Source organism: Mytilus edulis, chromosome 3 (assembly GCF_963676685.1).
Source record: "Mytilus edulis chromosome 3, xbMytEdul2.2, whole genome shotgun sequence".
Taxonomy (NCBI): Eukaryota; Metazoa; Mollusca; class Bivalvia; order Mytilida; family Mytilidae; genus Mytilus; species Mytilus edulis.
Window position 1 is genome coordinate 25,719,542 of NC_092346.1, and position 17,131 is coordinate 25,736,672.

The 17,131-nt window shown below is 32.5% G+C and overlaps 2 protein-coding genes across 2 annotated transcripts; one reads left to right on the top strand and one right to left on the bottom strand.

The window, feature by feature from the left end:
• Positions 1-1,624: 1,624 nt before the first annotated feature.
• LOC139516068 (uncharacterized) lies at positions 1,625-7,795 on the bottom strand. The gene is made up of 2 exons (XM_071305888.1): positions 7,156-7,795; positions 1,625-2,884 (listed from the first exon to the last, which is right to left on the bottom strand). The coding sequence occupies exons 1-2, from the start codon at positions 7,701-7,703 to the stop codon at positions 2,446-2,448; spliced, it is 987 nt and encodes a 328-aa protein (XP_071161989.1). The 5' UTR covers positions 7,704-7,795; the 3' UTR covers positions 1,625-2,445.
• Positions 7,796-10,305: 2,510 nt separating this feature from the next.
• On the top strand, positions 10,306-12,635 carry LOC139516070 (uncharacterized). The gene is made up of 4 exons (XM_071305889.1): positions 10,306-10,389; positions 10,947-11,029; positions 11,816-11,909; positions 12,370-12,635. Exons 1-4 carry the CDS (start codon positions 10,338-10,340, stop codon positions 12,612-12,614), a joined length of 474 nt encoding a protein of 157 aa, XP_071161990.1. The 5' UTR covers positions 10,306-10,337; the 3' UTR covers positions 12,615-12,635.
• Positions 12,636-17,131: the final 4,496 nt, after the last annotated feature.

The following is a 17,131-nucleotide window of genomic DNA, read 5'->3' on the forward strand; positions in this document are numbered from 1 at the left end:
CTATTAATATCTGTTCTTACAGATCCCTATGTCCACACAAAATAGTATTCAAAAGACAGAATATGCAAAAATGCTGACTTCCTGTAAAATTAGAAGTTGTCTGTCCTTGACTTTTCGTAGTGATTTAACAGAAACTGCACCGTTCGAATTTTTGACGACCGGGCAAAAACGATAGTACAGATGTTGTGCTTTCGAATGGTATATGATTTCGCCGTATGTTAGGTAGGTGCATTAAAAATAGAATTTCATGGATAATGTCACTCATCTATAGTACAGAGATCTGATACTAAGGTAAACTTTGTAACCTGTACATTGTGTTTAGATTAATGTAAGAATAATATCCCGGTCAGTTGACTTATGAATGTTATAGTTATCGTATTCAGATTATGATATGGAATTGGTTATGATATAGAATTCAAGTAAACGGTTCCATGCATGAACCATATACCACATATACGGTAAGGAGTGTGTACATGTTTTAGTTTGTGCTTGTCTTGTTCAGTTTGTAACTGTATAGTGTTATAGTATTATATGTAATTTTACCTGAAACTGCATGGAATTACATTTATATGAATATGTCGTAACACTAACTTTGAGATTGCTAGTGATTTATATTACTTTATAGCACATGATTATGAGACGTTATGAGTGAATTTAAATTTAAATATAAGATTGTGAAGTAATTGCATTGGAATATATTTGATTTATTCCCCTTTGTCTATAATTCTGTTTTATGTTGTCATGTGTTGTTTATGATTGTTATATATGTTGTAGGGTTTAATAATATTTGCAATCAGTGTGAATAAAATCCCTTAAGAACCCTATCTAGTCTATTGTACTTATTGAGCCTTTTGGACCTGCTATATTTTGATAGGTTTAACACGTTCTGATATGTGTGTCATTTACTCTCACTGTTTGTGTCACTTTATTTTAACACGTTCTGGTGTGTGTGTCATTTACTTTCAATGTTTGTGTCACTGTATTTTTAACACGTTCTGGTGTGTGTGTCATTTACTTTCACTGTTTGTGTTTCTGTATTTTAACACGTTCAAGTGTGTGTGTCATTTACTTTCACTGTTTGTGTAACTTCATTTGAACACGTTCTGGTGTGTATGTCATTTACTTTCACTGTGTGTGTCACTGTATTTTAACACGTTCTGGTGTGTGTGTCATTTACTTTCACTGTTTCTGTCACTGTATTTTAACACGTTCTGCTGTGTGTGTCATTTACTTTCACTGTGTGTGTCACTGTATTTTAACACGTTCTGGTGTGTGTGTCATTTACTTTCACTGTTTGTGTCACTGTATTTTAACACGTTCTGGTGTGTGTGTGATTTACTTTCACTGTTTGTGTCACTGTATTTTAACACCTTCTGGTGTGTGTGTGATTTACTTTTACTGTTTATGTCACTTTATTTTAACACTTAACTATTTTTTTTTACTGTGACTTGACTGTAAGTATTGCTCTCAACTCATTATAGTTTATTCAAAATTCTGAACAAATTGCAATTTGATTTATCAAACTAAACTGTTCAACTGGTCAGAAATTTAAACGAACTGCTGTAGAAAAACACCGTCAAGTCGTGAATATGCAAGGTGATAAAATAAACTTACGACGACAATCTTGATTGTAAAATATAATGATTTTCCTATAATTTGCAAGAACATTTAGTCGTGTGTTATCCGTTAACTTAAACTCCGTAACTAGAGGAATGCATGAACACTGGACACCCTACTATTAGTTGTCCCTTACAATTAAGAGCATTCGTAGGTCTGTTAACAATCAAACAATTCTAAACTTGAAAAGTTATCAAAGTACCCCGATGCCAATAGATATACATATATATAATGATTAAAAACGACAAAAAATGGAGAAGTCAACTGTTTTATTTAAATAAGCTGGACAGTTTTACAAGATACAAATCATTCATTCTCTCAAATTTATACTATTGTCCAATAATTTGGTACAGCTATAGCAAAAATATTTTTTGAAGATTGAAAACAATTAGTTCTTAGCTTCATGTTTGATAATAATAGTTTTTACGAGAAAAAAAAGGTAATAACATGTATTTCCATTGAAAAATTAAGAATAATTAATACAAGTCCAACTTATTTTTATAATTTGTTGACATGCAACTGCAGAACTATTATTTTAGATCACCGGAAACAATCACAACTAGGAGTCAAAACTAACAAGTATGGTTTTAATGCTGCACATATGGCTAGAGCTTTCTAGGCAGAATCGGTAAAGGTACTTGATGAAACTGAAAGCAAAAATCACTGTTAAGATGATCATAGTTACATGTGTATGTAAGTGCTCACAACAACCCAATGCACCTGTACGAAACATTTCGATGCAGTATAAATTTGATATTACATTTAAAATAAGAAAATTCAAGAATAACTAAAAGCGGTGAAAGATGAGAAAGGTTTAAACTTGTTTCTTTAAATTTCTGTGCATGTTGACTGTTTGTCGGTAGTCGATTCTTTGATATCGTGTGTATTACTTGAAGAATCCATTCCGTCATGTTTCCTTCGTACAATAATAATAAATACTATTCCATTAAGTACACCTCCTAAATTTGAGAACGTTGTCACGAAATGGAACAAGATTTGTGGAACATCAGTTTCCCACTGCCATATACCGTACGTTGCCATGGCCCACCACTGTACAAGAAAAGCGGTAACGAATAGAGACATGGTTTTCGCAGCTCTGTGCGATGCTTCCAAACTTTTATGCGGGTTTTTTATGGCCTTTACTTCCTTATAGATACGAAACCAGCTAATGATGTAAAGAATTATATTGGTCATTGTTATGACAGAAAGAAAAATGGTTGTAAATATAAAGTTGGCTACATGTCCATTGACACCATCGAAGAAACAACTGAAAAGAAAAAAGTGAATATTATTTAAAAGTAGAAATAATTGAGAAAACATATATATGTTGTAGAGTTGTCACTGACTCAGACGTACTTATGAATATAATTATTTTCTGTGACTGTATATTACATTAATTTGTAGGATCCTTTACTATAGATAATTTAGCTGATCTGTAACAATAACATCTTCATGCCTTATATATCATGTACTGTAGTACGCCGCTAGATTAAAACTGACGTGGAAAGGTAACACATGCCCACCGAAAGCTCTTTTTTTGAGAGCCCAGGTGGTCGTGTGGTCTAGCGGGACGGCTGCAGTGCAGGCGATTTGGTGTCACGATATCACAGTAGCATGGGTTCGAATCCCGGCGAGGGAAGAACCAAAAATTTGCGAAAGCAAATTTACAGATCTAACATTGTTGGGTTGATGTTTAGACGAGTTGTATATATACGTCAGTTTTAATCTAGCGGCGTACTACAGTACATGATATATAAGGCATGAAGATGTTATTGTTACAGATCAGCTAAATTATCTATAGTAAAGGATCCTACAAATTAATGTAAGATACAGTCACAGAAAATAATTATATTCATAAGTACGTCTGAGTCAGTGACAACTCTACAACAGATGTATCCATCGGATCGCCATCAATGATGGTGATACATGGCTGTGTACATAATGTATATACAACTCGTCTAAACATCAACCCAACAATGTTAGATCTGTAAATTTGCTTTCGCAAATTTTTGGTTCTTCCCTCGCCGGGATTCGAACCCATGCTACTGTGATATCGTGACACCAAATCGCCTGCACTGCAGCCGTCCCGCTAGACCACACGACCACCTGGGCTCTCAAAAAAAGAGCTTTCGGTGGGCATGTGTTACCTTTTCACGTCAGTTTTAATCTAGTGGCGTACTACAGTACATGATATATAAGGCATGAAGATGTTATTGTTACAGATCAGCTAAATTATCTATAGTAAAGGATCCTACAAATTAATGTAAGATACAGTCACAGAAAATAATTATATATAATAAAAACTATAACACAAATTCCCATACGTTTCGGCCATTACGGCCTTCTTCATTGGAATAAATTACAACATTGAAACAACAATTACATTGCTTGGATACATTACGTTATAATAACTTCTATGACGTTCATTTGTCGCGTTTTTCGATTTTTTAATATAAATATTTTTATTATCGTTCATACATTGTGTTGAGTCCGACTCAACACAATGTATGAACGCTGTCCTTCAGGTTCTAAAGTTTTTAATTTTTTTTATCCAAAAGGCTTCTTTGGTTTTTCTGTAAGTTTCTGTCCCAAATACTGTTTCTATGGCGGTAACTTTTAAATTTGTCATTGAATGATTGTTCTGAATAAAATGGTTGGCTACTGGATCTTCTGTTTTCTGTGTTCTTATTTTTGAAAAGTTCAATAGCATTCGTTGATATGGTGTATCACCCGTTTGTCCTACATATATAACTTTTTCACATTTTGTACAATTAATTGCATATACCACGCCTACGGTTTTACAATTTATTTGTCCCTGAATGGTATATTCTTTGCCGGTGTTGTCACAAAATACCTTGGTTTCATTTATATGTGAGCATAATGCACAATGTTTACCACATGGTCCACATCCATTAGTTTGTTTATAAAATTGTAAATTATGCTTTTTGTGCACTAAGATGTCTTTTATGTTATTATCACGTTTAAATGCCACGATAGGCGGATCGGGGAATATTTTCTTTAGTCTTTCGGATTGAAGGAGAATTTTAAGATTTTTTCTAAGAATTGAATGTAAGCGCTTTGGAAAAAGTAATTACTAAAAGTACCCTGTTGTTTTCTTTCTTCGGTTTGTACTGTAATAGATCTTCTCGGTTTGAATTGTCGACTTTTTTCAATTGAACTTCAGTTGACGAGTTATTAATATTGTATACATTTTTTACGGAGTTTGGATGGCTTGACGACACATGTAAGTACTGGTGTTTATCTGTTGATTTCGTATAAAGATCTGTTTTAAGTTGTCCGTTTTCTATGTGTACAAACACATCAAGGAATTCAATTTTTTCAGTTGAGTAACGCATTTCTGTTTTAATTCGCGGATGCAACTGTTTCACATTTCGTGAAATTCTTTTAGTTTATCTAAACCATGTTCCCATATTCCCCAGATGTCATCAACATATCTCCAATATGAAAATGGTTGTAAATTGCTGTTTTGAAATAAATTTTCTTCCCATTGTCCGAGGTAGGTGCAAGCATAATTCATGCCTAGATGGGAACCAATAGCTGTTCCTTCGGTTTGTAAAAAGTGTTTTCCGTTGAAGCTAAAAGTATTGTTTTCAATGACTAAATCCATCATTTTAAGAACATTTTCAGTTGGGATTGATGTGTTAGTTCGATTTTCTAGTGCTGATTTGCATGGTTCTCGCGCTTCTTTTCTTGGTACGCTTGGATATAATTTAGTTACATCTAAACAAAACATTATTGCGTTGTCTGGTAAAGACTGTTCTATTGCATTTAATTTGTTTAAAAAATCTGTTGAGTCTTTGATATAGGTGGGGAAGTTTCGAACATTCTCCAAAAGCTCGTTTTCGACTATTTCCGCGATTTTTTCTGTGGGATGGTACCGCCCATTAATAATTGTTCTTACTTGGTGATTGTTTTTGTGTAATTTCGGATTGGCTTGTACCTTTCCGAAACATGTTCCTTTCGGTAAGAGATATTTTTTCATGTCTTTGTCTATTATTTCTCTTTTACATAAATTTTCTATGAGTTTTTTTACTTTATTTTCATTTTTCTGTGTTAGATCCTTATCTATTGCTTTGTACGTATCGTTGTTATCTAATTCCTTTTCTACCTCTAATTTATAATCTTCTGTATTCATTATTACAACTCCGGATGATTTGTCGCTTGGTCGTATCACGATGCTTGTATCATACAAAAGTTCCCGCATTGCTTTTTCTTCTTCAATAGTTATATTCATTTTGAATTTTCGACTTAATCTACTTAAAATTTCATCTTTTATGGTTTGTATATACTCATCTAACCATATTTCTTTTCAAAGCCAGAAATTAGTAGTGCTTTTGCTAATTAATATTCATAATATGTAAATGAGAATTGTACCACGTGATAATAGTTTGAACTGAACTGGCTTGGTATCATTAAAATTTTTAAATCACGGATATTATTAGTTGCCCGTCACTGAGTCCTTGTTTATAATCACTATGATATTTCCGGAAAGTTGTCAGGCGGTCAAAATCAAAACAATGAACGCGAATTTAGTGATTTTTTCGCGTTTTCGTGAGTTGATTCTTCTTGAAATAGGTGCATTTAAACTTTACGTGGGAACCTAGAGTTCAATGACTACACATACAAGGTTTGGACTGGCTTATTCTTTGGACATTCACGTTTCAAATTTCACCCCGGCAACCTACTTTTCTAATGACCTTGTTAGCAAATTTTCAAGTCAAAGTTTGTAAATTTGACGTGTCAGCCATTTTAGCCTGTATTTTATACTGCAATGTTAAAAGCCTCCCGCTTCGATTTTTAAAATAGCTCAGGAACCTTGATTTTTGCAACAACAATCATCATGTTTCGTTTGAATGATGTATATTGTTGTGTATATTTATTTTCTGCCCCGGCAACCTGTTTATCACTTAATTTAAAGTAAAAAAAGACATTTTTTTTCAAAATTCCCTATCATTTCAATATAAATTCCGTGACCCGTATCCGATTTCTTTAGTATAATATTCAAATAAGCAAAGTGGCGATGATTTCTGGATATGTCCTGGGGAGGGTGTGAACGTACTTGATTTTTTGAATTTAGTATATTCGTTTTGGTAATTTTCTTTTTCCTTGTTTTCATCGAAAAAATGTTCGCGAAGACGCATTCTTCTTCATGGCTTACAAAGATAAAGACAAACAGACAGATAATGGTACAAAAGTACGTCTTTTTGTGTTGTTACATTTGTTTGTTTCTAAAGTGATTAAGATGACAACATTAGTAAACATGGCATATATATCACGTTTTAAAAGCAAAATGTTAGCAGTTTGAATGGTCAAAAGCTTTGTTAAGATCGAATCTGTCAAATCAGACAACATATAAATTAAAGCGACAGTAGTTTAACGATTTTTGTTTTTATCTCGGTAATCGATTAAGAAAGACATATCAAAGTACAAATACAAAATAACGGAATCGCATGACCTCGAAAAGACAGGAACACAGTGCATCGACGATAAGTTATTCTTCTCTATGTTTTTACTTACAAGCTTCCATTAGGACCTAGCTGTCCTAATCCAGCTGCTACTGTTAGTCCTAATGCAGGAGCCCCAAAAATGAATACAAGAAGACGATAATCCCTGCATCCAAAGTCAAGTTTCTTCCGAAAATAGACTAAAACAAAAACATTAATTGCAACGATGCTGACTAATAAATTCTGAGCTGTGACAAATTCTGCCAGCAAAAATCCATAGAATCCACAAAGATATTTTGGTGTTGGTAGTTCCTTTGTAAGAACTATATGCAAATGGTCAGAGAAATGTGAAATATTAAAAAGACCATCACATATTGCCATATAAACAGCAAATCGTTCGCATATTGTCCAATGAAAGAATGTTGATATGTGCTGATGATAAAATGAGTAGCTTATAACGGATATAACGCATATCAAGCTTAAGCATATACAAATTAGTGCTGGTACATGGATGCCGTAAAAGGTACCATTAGCTAGTCCATATACAGGTAAATCATAACCATCCTTTAGCTCTTTTGTTTCTGTGGTTACAGCAATGGTGGCACTAGATGAAACATTCATTATAGTTATTTTCTTATCTTCTACTTAAATATATTTAAACAACTTCATCTACTAACGACCTTTTGAAAATTACTTCGTTTAACTAACCGATATATTTATATTGTTCCTGGTTTTTTTTATTAATGCTATGTAAATGTTTTTGTCAGATTTTTACTATTGTCATGGTGTCCTTCAAGGATTTGTGTTTTTATTATAAATGCTTTTGATTTAAATCTTTTGTTTGTGTTATTGAACATAACTTATGTAATAAGCCGGAAATTATTTGTAAACTAGAAGACATTTGATCCAAACCTTTCCATGTGATCTTACAAAACAACTATTATACATTTTATCTTAAAGAAGATCAATTTTCAAATAAGGAAATTTGACTTAAGGATGAAATTAGTTAAAATTAAAAAAAAAATCGGGAATTCAAATAATAAATGATACTATAAGTCAGAAGAAAATTATTTCATGAACAAATTAGCTTCAAATATTAATTGGTTATTTGAGCTTCTTTTCGAGATTTTGAATTTAAAAATGGTGGGAAAAAGGCTAACTCGGACTCTTACCTTATATTTGCATTAATGTAACTAAGGTCTCAAATCGATAGAAAAGAAATCTAGAATCTGCTTAAAAATGGTAAATGTCCTTTGATGATCTATTGATGTATTAGATGAAAAGGCAAACTTTTGTTATTGGGCAAACTATTTGATAAAAACTGCCATATTCCTAACAGTATATTAAAAAAAAAAATCAAGAAGATCAAAGAACCCAGATTATCCAATTTCACATGCTTCTCTTTTTTTTTTTATTGTTTTATGAATAAATCCTCCAGAACTAGAAATTTAAGAAACAAACACGACTTCCTCTACCTTGATTTTAGACTTATAACTCGAATCTGACATAAGCGCATCTCAGGACAAGAATCAAGGATAAACGAGACTATTTTAATTTTGAAATTATCAATTTACCCTACCTTCGAAGCAATTTAGCATCTTGGGATACCTGCAAACTGGATAAACATTTCCCCGACTCATTTGGTATTCAAGAGCATGCAGCTGTTACTCAGTCTTTGTAAAACGTCACTAGTGTCTGAGTAGAAAGTTGATGCACCAGGGTTATGTCAAGGAACATCTTGTCCTTTTTCTAAATTTAAAAAGATATCATTACATTGTACCTTGTTCATAGATATTCCATATCAACTTCACTAATAATACACAATGTTCTTAAAGAACAGATTTAAGTTACTGACATTGTTTATCATCTTAATAAATAATTGTAGTGTTCGTTTATTTGTCCATTATTACTTTTACGTTTTAGTCTATTTGTGACCAGTATTTGTTTACGCTTAATCGTTTTGTGACTATTGACCAGAGCTGTATACTACTGCTGCCTTTTTTTGGTTATATCCATTTATTCATCCCGTTATTGTAGTATTGTACTATAGTGATTTTTTGTATTATTGTCTTTCACTTCTGCTTATGTGTTTTTTTCATTATGGCTTTGTTGTTTTTCTTTACTGATATTTGAGTTTGTTTTTATGGTAATCAAGATTATAACACAATGTTGGTCTCTTTTTTTGACATTTTTACCTATTATGTACGTTTGTTTTGTTAACACATTGTTGTCAATATTTTGGAATTAATTTTATACGACTGTCATACAAGAAGTGAGAGGTAAGGCTAGCTATAAAACCAGTTTTAATCCACCATTTTCTACATAATAAAATGCCGGTTCCAAGTCATGAAAACGACATTATCCATTCGATTGATGTGTTTGATTTTGCCATTTAGGAACTTTTAGGTTTTTTTTCACTTTTTTTTTAATTGGTTTATGGCTAGTCAAACCTCCTGTCTATATAGCGAAGAAGAAAAACCCGCTTAAACGACAACACTGCGTGACAGAACTACAGTACAAACAAACGCAAGAACACTCAGCACAATTGAATACATACATAAATAATATATTTGTACATTACAACACCTATTTGAATTAACGACAACACAGGACACACTGAACTGCGTGTCACATAAATGGACCAACACAAAAAGTGACATATTTTTGTGACGTATATATTATCATAGGTAATCTTGAAATAGACAACGAGATTTAAAAATACACAATTTTTTTACAAATCTAGTCCTAGATATCATGATAATGACTGTCTTGAAAGGCTTTTTTTTTTATTAATGCTGTAATGACGTCATAATTATTTAGACTTAAACACTACGTTATCCATGGAAAGTTGAAATAAACTCGACTATACTGACAAAAACGACATAAGTAAAATGTACCAATAAAAACTGAATTCAAGACAGGTGGGCTAAAAATGCTTTATGACCAGATATACTAGCAACGAGTGAGAGAATAAATCAAACATAATTAGAATATTGTTCTCAGTGATTTTTCAATAAACTTGGTAAAAAATTCAAATGATATATTGTATTGCTAATGAAACGGTCCAGTTATTGTTTATTTCCGTAACTATAATTACATGCTATTACTAGTAGCTTACAAAGCAAATAGTTCCATTAGAAAATAATATCGAATTTTTAAAATCTGTTACTATCATTAAAATGAAATTTAATCAGATATATAAATACATAATATTGACTGTTTGAAAATATCCACAAATTTAGCACGACATTTGCAATGTATTGTTTGTTTGTTCTATTTGGACTTGTTTTGGTTTATTGTTATGCTGGTATGGTTACATTTTGTGGTTGTTTATTTTTCTATAAATAATACACACAATTTATTCAGAAATATTGCGATTTGTATTTATCTTCTCCGATGATTATTACACAACTAACAAATATATATATTTACCAATACATTTGGTAAAGGATAATCGCTAGTCAGTTAAAAATATTATTTATTTCAGAATTATATAATGTTTAAAGTCGTTACGATGTCATAAATCGTGTTTTTACATAATGGATGTCGCAAAGTATATTTTATGAAATGTATGGGAAGAACTTGGTGAAATTGGACAGGTGGATAAAAATATAGTAGAAATATTGGAATTGCTAAGTATTTTACGAGTGATTTTATGACAAATTTCGTTTGCATAACATAGAAATAAATCAACAGATGTTAGACAAACCAACCTGAATACGATATAGCAATATATATATGCATCAAAGCATGCAATTTTTTTTTTTACCACCGGTTGGTTAGTCTATCCTTTTTACCATCAATATTTTAACTTCTGCATCCAGGGTTTGTTTAGGTAAAACGTTCTTTACTTTATCTTTACAGATGAATGCAGTTATCCATACCGACGAGTTGGTAAAGGATGTTATCTTATACAAAAAGATAAAGTATACGGTGATGCTGCTTTTGTAAGTTATTTAATATAGAAATCGTCATATTGTACAAACTCATCAAATTAATACAAAGGGTTGAGATAGTGACATCGAAAATTTTATGAAGATGGGTTTCTGCTAAGCGAGGTGTATCATATTATTACCAGCTATCAATTGATTGTTGATCACACGCGCTAATTTGATTTACTTGGTTTTAGTCAATTACCGTGGTGACAGCGTGTTTTTACCTTACAAAAACGCCGTCTTTCGAAAAAAATAAAATGGGATGATTCTAATTACAACTCTTGAGTGATCGAGTATGACTACTAAAACGTGAACCAAAAGTAATGTGAAATGTGAAAAAATCATTAAGAATTAATAGATAGTCAAAGGGCGCACACGTGAAACCTGTCTTACCCTAATATTTTGTTTGCCCATACCAAGTCAGAAGTTATGCTGTCTTGACCAATTGGTACTCGTTGTCGATACATTGTTTGTATGATTGTTTTTGTATAAGAGCAGTCGGAGTTTGGTGTTTGATGAGGTCTTACACCTACAACTCACATGTGTGTCTGTGTGGAAACATGTTACTGTCTTCCAGAGTATATACATATGTTATCAAAGGTACCAGGCTTATAATTTAATACGCCAGACGTGCTTTTCGTCTACATAAGTCTCATCAGTGACGCTCAGATCAAAATAATAAGAAAGCAAAACAAGTACAAAGTTGAAGAGCATATATAGTTTTTGCACTTTTGTTTTATAATTAAAATAATTTATATGTATAGTATTTACTGTTTTTGACGTTTTTTATGCTTTAAGGCAAAATGCCTACGACGAGGTGCATACCTGGCAAACTTTGAAACTCTAAATGAAGCTATGTTGATGAAGTACGAACTTTTAAAAATGAACACAGGTAATTTTTTTTTATAACTTGTTTTAGACGTGAAATCAGTATCTTTCGAGACACACTTTATACTGTACAAGAACTATGGTAGGTATAGGTAAAGAACCATAAATTATGTACAGTCCAAAAGAAAAAACACAAAGGTAAAAAGAAATCTTAACAAAATCGTTCCTACGCTATATTGTAACGTCATAAACAAGTTTGAATATTTGTGAAATTTTTATTAAAACAATTAATGCTTGAAAACTTAAGAACATTTGTTGGAAGTGTTTTTGAAAAAAATTACTACAGGAAAATTTATTCAACAATTCTTAATTGATTTAAGTTGAGATGTCTTAAGAATATTAATACGAAATTGGCACATTTTCAGAGAATGACAAGCTTGTTCTTCAGACATTAGCTTTCAGGTACAAAGCACATCCCACAGTATGTACTTTCTGTACAATTTAGTTTTATTTCTATTTCCCAGGTGTGCATTATTATGTCGGTGGACGCAACATCAATAGGTACAAGACCGGTGGTGATTGGAGATGGATAAAAAAGGACGGAGAAATGGTCAAGATGAAGTACTTTGCATTTGATAATGGAGAACCAAATGGAACATTAAAGAGTGCACAAGATTGTATGTTCTTCTTTGCTTCTAGAGGATATAGGTTCCATAATGTCTATTGCGCACTAAGTGGTTATCTTGGAGGTTATATTTGCGAGAAATAAATAATAATTTAATTTTAACAATCGTTCTTTTCATTTACATGTATACTAGAACACAACCGCGAAATCGAGGGGAAATAGAGCGTATGTAAACTGTAACAAAAATTATAACTGGAGAATTCCAGGAGGGGTATCAAAAGTCAAATGTACTTGGGGACTGGGCACATTTTTTTTTTGTCCTCCCCCTTTTTTCCAAAAATACCGATTTTTATTCTTTCTGTTTTTCTGTATACTATGACCATACATATCGGCCACCGAAAAAAATTATTGACTGGAGAATTTCAGGGAAGCAAGGACCTTGAGGAAAGGTAATAAAAGTTATAGGTACTTGGGGACAGGACAATTGTTTTTTCTAGCCCGGCTCCTAATTTTTGTTCTCCAAAACTCCTATAATTTTTTTTTCTGTTGATTTTAATAATATTAGCGTTTATAAATAAAGTGTACTTGCTTTTTACTATCAACTCTCAATTTACTAACCGATCCACGGCGGTCATTGACATGAAAATGATAGCAAATAGCAAATACACGTTATTTATAGTCTTTGGTATATACAAAGTACAGAAAAAACGCAAACCGGATGTCTAGTCTGACTTATAATTTCGTCCAATGACGGAAAAATATCCGGACGCAGTTTTTTTTGTTTTTCTCCCAAAATAACCCAAACAGAATTATCATAAGAAAGGATGACAAATGCGACAATACATGGTACCTATAGGACACAGAGGCATGATGATTAATTTATTGCGGAAGGAAGAGAAGCGACACACAAAATGAGGTCTTCTCGTTTAATAGTATAGATACTACATTTAAAAAATAAGATGTGGTATGATTGCCAATGAGACAACTCTCCACAAGACACCAAATGACACAGAAATTAACTACTATGAGTCACCATACGACCTCCAACAATGAACAAAGCCCATGCCGCATAGTCAGCTATAAATTGCCCCAAAATGACAATGTAAAATAATTCAAACGAGAAAACTCACGGCCTTATTTATGTACAAAAAATGAACGAAAAACAAATATGTAACGCATAAACAAACGACAACCACTGAATTACAGGCTCCTGACTTGGGATAGGCACATACATACAGAATGTGGCGGGGTTAAACAGTTCAGCACGGTTAGATTATTATTTAGCGTAAAATTGACTTGTTCAAGTAATAATCTTTGATCTCTTCTGAAATTGAGCCGAGATCATTCTGTACAAAGGGAAGTCAATTCGGTGATTTATATTTGAATACCGCTGATTGGGAATAGTTAATGAGATAAACTGATGGTATTGTCTATTTGTAAGATTTTGTCAGGGAATATATTCCTTGTTCTGTTAAATTTTCGGCGAAGCTGTTGCTTTATTAATTTTTCAGTATACTTGTATCATTTTAAGATAAAGTCATTTCTGTAACTTCTTTTTTTAACAGATAGTAAAGTTAATTGGTTGATCTTTGTCAACAACAAGAGACACATATTTCATGTCTTTTCTTGTAAATAGACAATCATATAATCAATGCAATAACTTCTTAAAGGTTGATCTTCCAGATAAAAAAGTAAAACAGCAAAATTATTTTGAGTAAAATGAAAAAAATAAATATGTAAGGGTTAAGATTTTTCGTTCATAAAGGTCCGTTGAGGGCCCGTAATTGATTAGAAAAGACTTATTTTTAGGTAGAGATGATTGCATTTTCAAAACCCATCTAACATTTCCGTTCAATCCGGATCTGTTTGCGGACAGCTAAAAGGACGTAACATCAGTTTTGTTCTTATTACTCAACCATTTTGTCTATATTGTAGTCCTTTCATGTAGTGTTATCGTTTTAGTGTTATATTTAACATTGTCATAAATGCACGAGGTTTGGCTAGCCGATAACTAGGTTAATCCACCATTTTTCTTAAAATGTCCTGTACCAAGTCAGGGAAATAGTTAAGCAGCTTACCACACAAATCATGCAAATGGTGATACAAGGATGAAACTTTGTAAGATTTGCCTTTAGGTGTATGTTATCATATTAGTGAGGTAGACACGAAAAAAATTCATCCGACCATAGCGGCCATGTTGGATTTTCGAAATGACGTCTTCACAGGGAAAAGACATCATAGGTATGGTCCGTTTTGCTTGTATTGTATCCAAAATGTTACAAAATGAAGTAAATCATTGTTATATAAGATAAAGCATCACTTTCGGTCAAATATCGGTCGATAACTCACTCCTAGTTTTATGAATGTCCCGAATATGACTGTTTTATGACCCGAATAATGTCAGTCGTTATATTCCACAAATCTTTGATTGCTACATTAGGTTCGATAGGTTATAGGCCAAATGAGAGCTCAATTTTATTGCAGTTGACCTTTTTTTAAAGAGTATATGTTCTCATTGACGTGTCTCGGTACTTGTCTATCCACCGTTCATATTTTTAGTTACAAAGTTTTATTTGCAATTCTAATCGGATACTGATTTGAAGGAATTCTATCCCTATTACTAACACAATTCTATAATAATAATGTTGTTAATACATCAAATAACATAACTAGAAAAGTAATCTTGAATTATATACAATTTCTAGTATTTTACCTGTGACGTTACTGTATGTTACGTAAATTTATTCATGTTACAGACACACACACTTCGTGCACTTCTCTAATAGTTGATTAGTTTCACTCGGTTCTAGTTTGCTGTTGCATTTATTTATTACTCAGATAATATTTGCAATTAAAGTTCATTGTTGATTACTTTTTTTATATGATATTTACTTAGTTTTGAAATGGCAAAAAGAATTCGCTTATCAGCTTCCTCAGCAGATAGTTGGGAAACTGATTGGAAAAAATGTTGAAATTGAGAATGGAAATGGGGAATGTGTCAAAGAGACAACAACCCGACCAAATAAAAAACAACAGCACAGGGTCACCAACAGGTCTTCAATGTAGCGAGAAATTCCCGCACCCGGAGGCGTCCTTCAGCTGGCCCCTCAACAAATATATACTAGTCCAGTGATAATGAACGCCAGACTAATTTCCAAATTGTACACAAGAAACTAAAATTAAAATAATACAAGACTAACAAAGGCCAGAAGCTCCTGACTTGGGACAGGCGCAAAAATGCGGCGGGGTTAAAAATGTTTGTGAGATCTCAACCCTCCCCCTATACCTCTAACCAATGTAGAAAAGTAAACACATAACAATACGCACATTAAAATTCAGTTCAAGAGAAGTCCGAGTCTGATGTCAGAAGATGTAACCAAAGAAAATAAACAAAATGACAATAATACATAAATAACAACAGACTACTAGCAATTAACTGACATGCCAGCTCCAGACTTCAATTAAACTGACTAAAAGATTATGATTTCATCATATGAACATCAGGCACTATCCTTCCCGTTAGGGGTTTAGTATCATACCATCATAACAAAATATGAGAAGAACATAACCCGTGTCATGCCAACAACTGTTTTTAGAATAAATGTGTTTAGTTCCGATGCAAAGACCTTATCAGTGACTCAATATTAACGCCAAAATATGCAATCTTTAATGACTTGACAACAGTATCGTAATTATATCCCTTCTTAATAAGTCTATTCAAAGGTTTTGTAAGTTTCTGAGGTGAATACTGACACCTTTGTGCTTTATAAAGAATATTTCCATAAAAAATTGGATGTGAAATACCTGAACGTATTAGAAGTCTGCATGTTGAGCTATATTTACGAATGATGTCTTTATACCGATGATAAAATTTAGTAAATGTTTTGACTAGTTTGTGATATCGAAAACACTGGTGTAATAATTTTTCAGTAATACATAAATTTCTCTCGTTAAAATCTAAAACATTATTACATACACCAGCGAATCGTACAAGTTGAGATATATAAACACCGTAAGATGGTGACAAGGGAACGTCACCATCTAAAAACGGATAATTAACGATAGGAAATGAAAAATCATCCCTTTTATCATAAATTTTAGTATTCAGCTTTCCATTAGTGATATAGACATCAAGATCGAGAAAAGGGCAGTGGTCATTGTTAGTATTAGCTTTATTTAAAGTAAGTTCAACAGGATAAATTTCATTAATATACATACTGAAGTCGTCATTATTGAGAGCCAAAATATCATCCAAATATCTAAAAGTATTATTAAATTTGTTTATCAGATGTTGTTTCGATGGGTCTTTGCTTATTTTTTGTCATAAATTGTAACTCATAACAATACAAAAACAGGTCCGCAATAAGTTGTATGTGTCAGGAGGTCACAACAGACCTTCTGAAATCGTCAGACGAATGATATACAATGTTAGGCAAAAATATTACTCTTTTTCATGAATTTGTCACGAGAAGCACGAGTAGTCTTTATAAATACACGAGAGTACTGTCCAAGATGATTAAAAAAATTACTATTCAAAATATTTAATATTCATCCTTGTATTTGCGTTTTGCAATATCACTGGTCTCATAAATTGCATTTGGACGAAACAAAACATATCCATAAAAAAAATCCCATAATGCATCACTTATGTGAATATAATA

Excerpts from the sequence above, each read along its gene's own strand:
- LOC139516070 (XM_071305889.1), top strand. The coding sequence starts at position 10,338 with ATGTATTGTTTGTTTGTTCTATTTGGACTTGTTTTGGTTTATTGTTAT. Across the intron at positions 11,030-11,815 it reads TATACGGTGATGCTGCTTTT|GCAAAATGCCTACGACGAGG; the intron begins GTAAGTTATTTA and ends TTATGCTTTAAG. Across the intron at positions 11,910-12,369 it reads ACTTTTAAAAATGAACACAG|GTGTGCATTATTATGTCGGT; the intron begins GTAATTTTTTTT and ends TCTATTTCCCAG.
- LOC139516068 (XM_071305888.1), bottom strand. The coding sequence starts at position 7,703 with ATGAATGTTTCATCTAGTGCCACCATTGCTGTAACCACAGAAACAAAA. Across the intron at positions 2,885-7,155 it reads CTAGGTCCTAATGGAAGCTT|TTGTTTCTTCGATGGTGTCA; the intron begins GTAAGTAAAAAC and ends TTTTCTTTTCAG.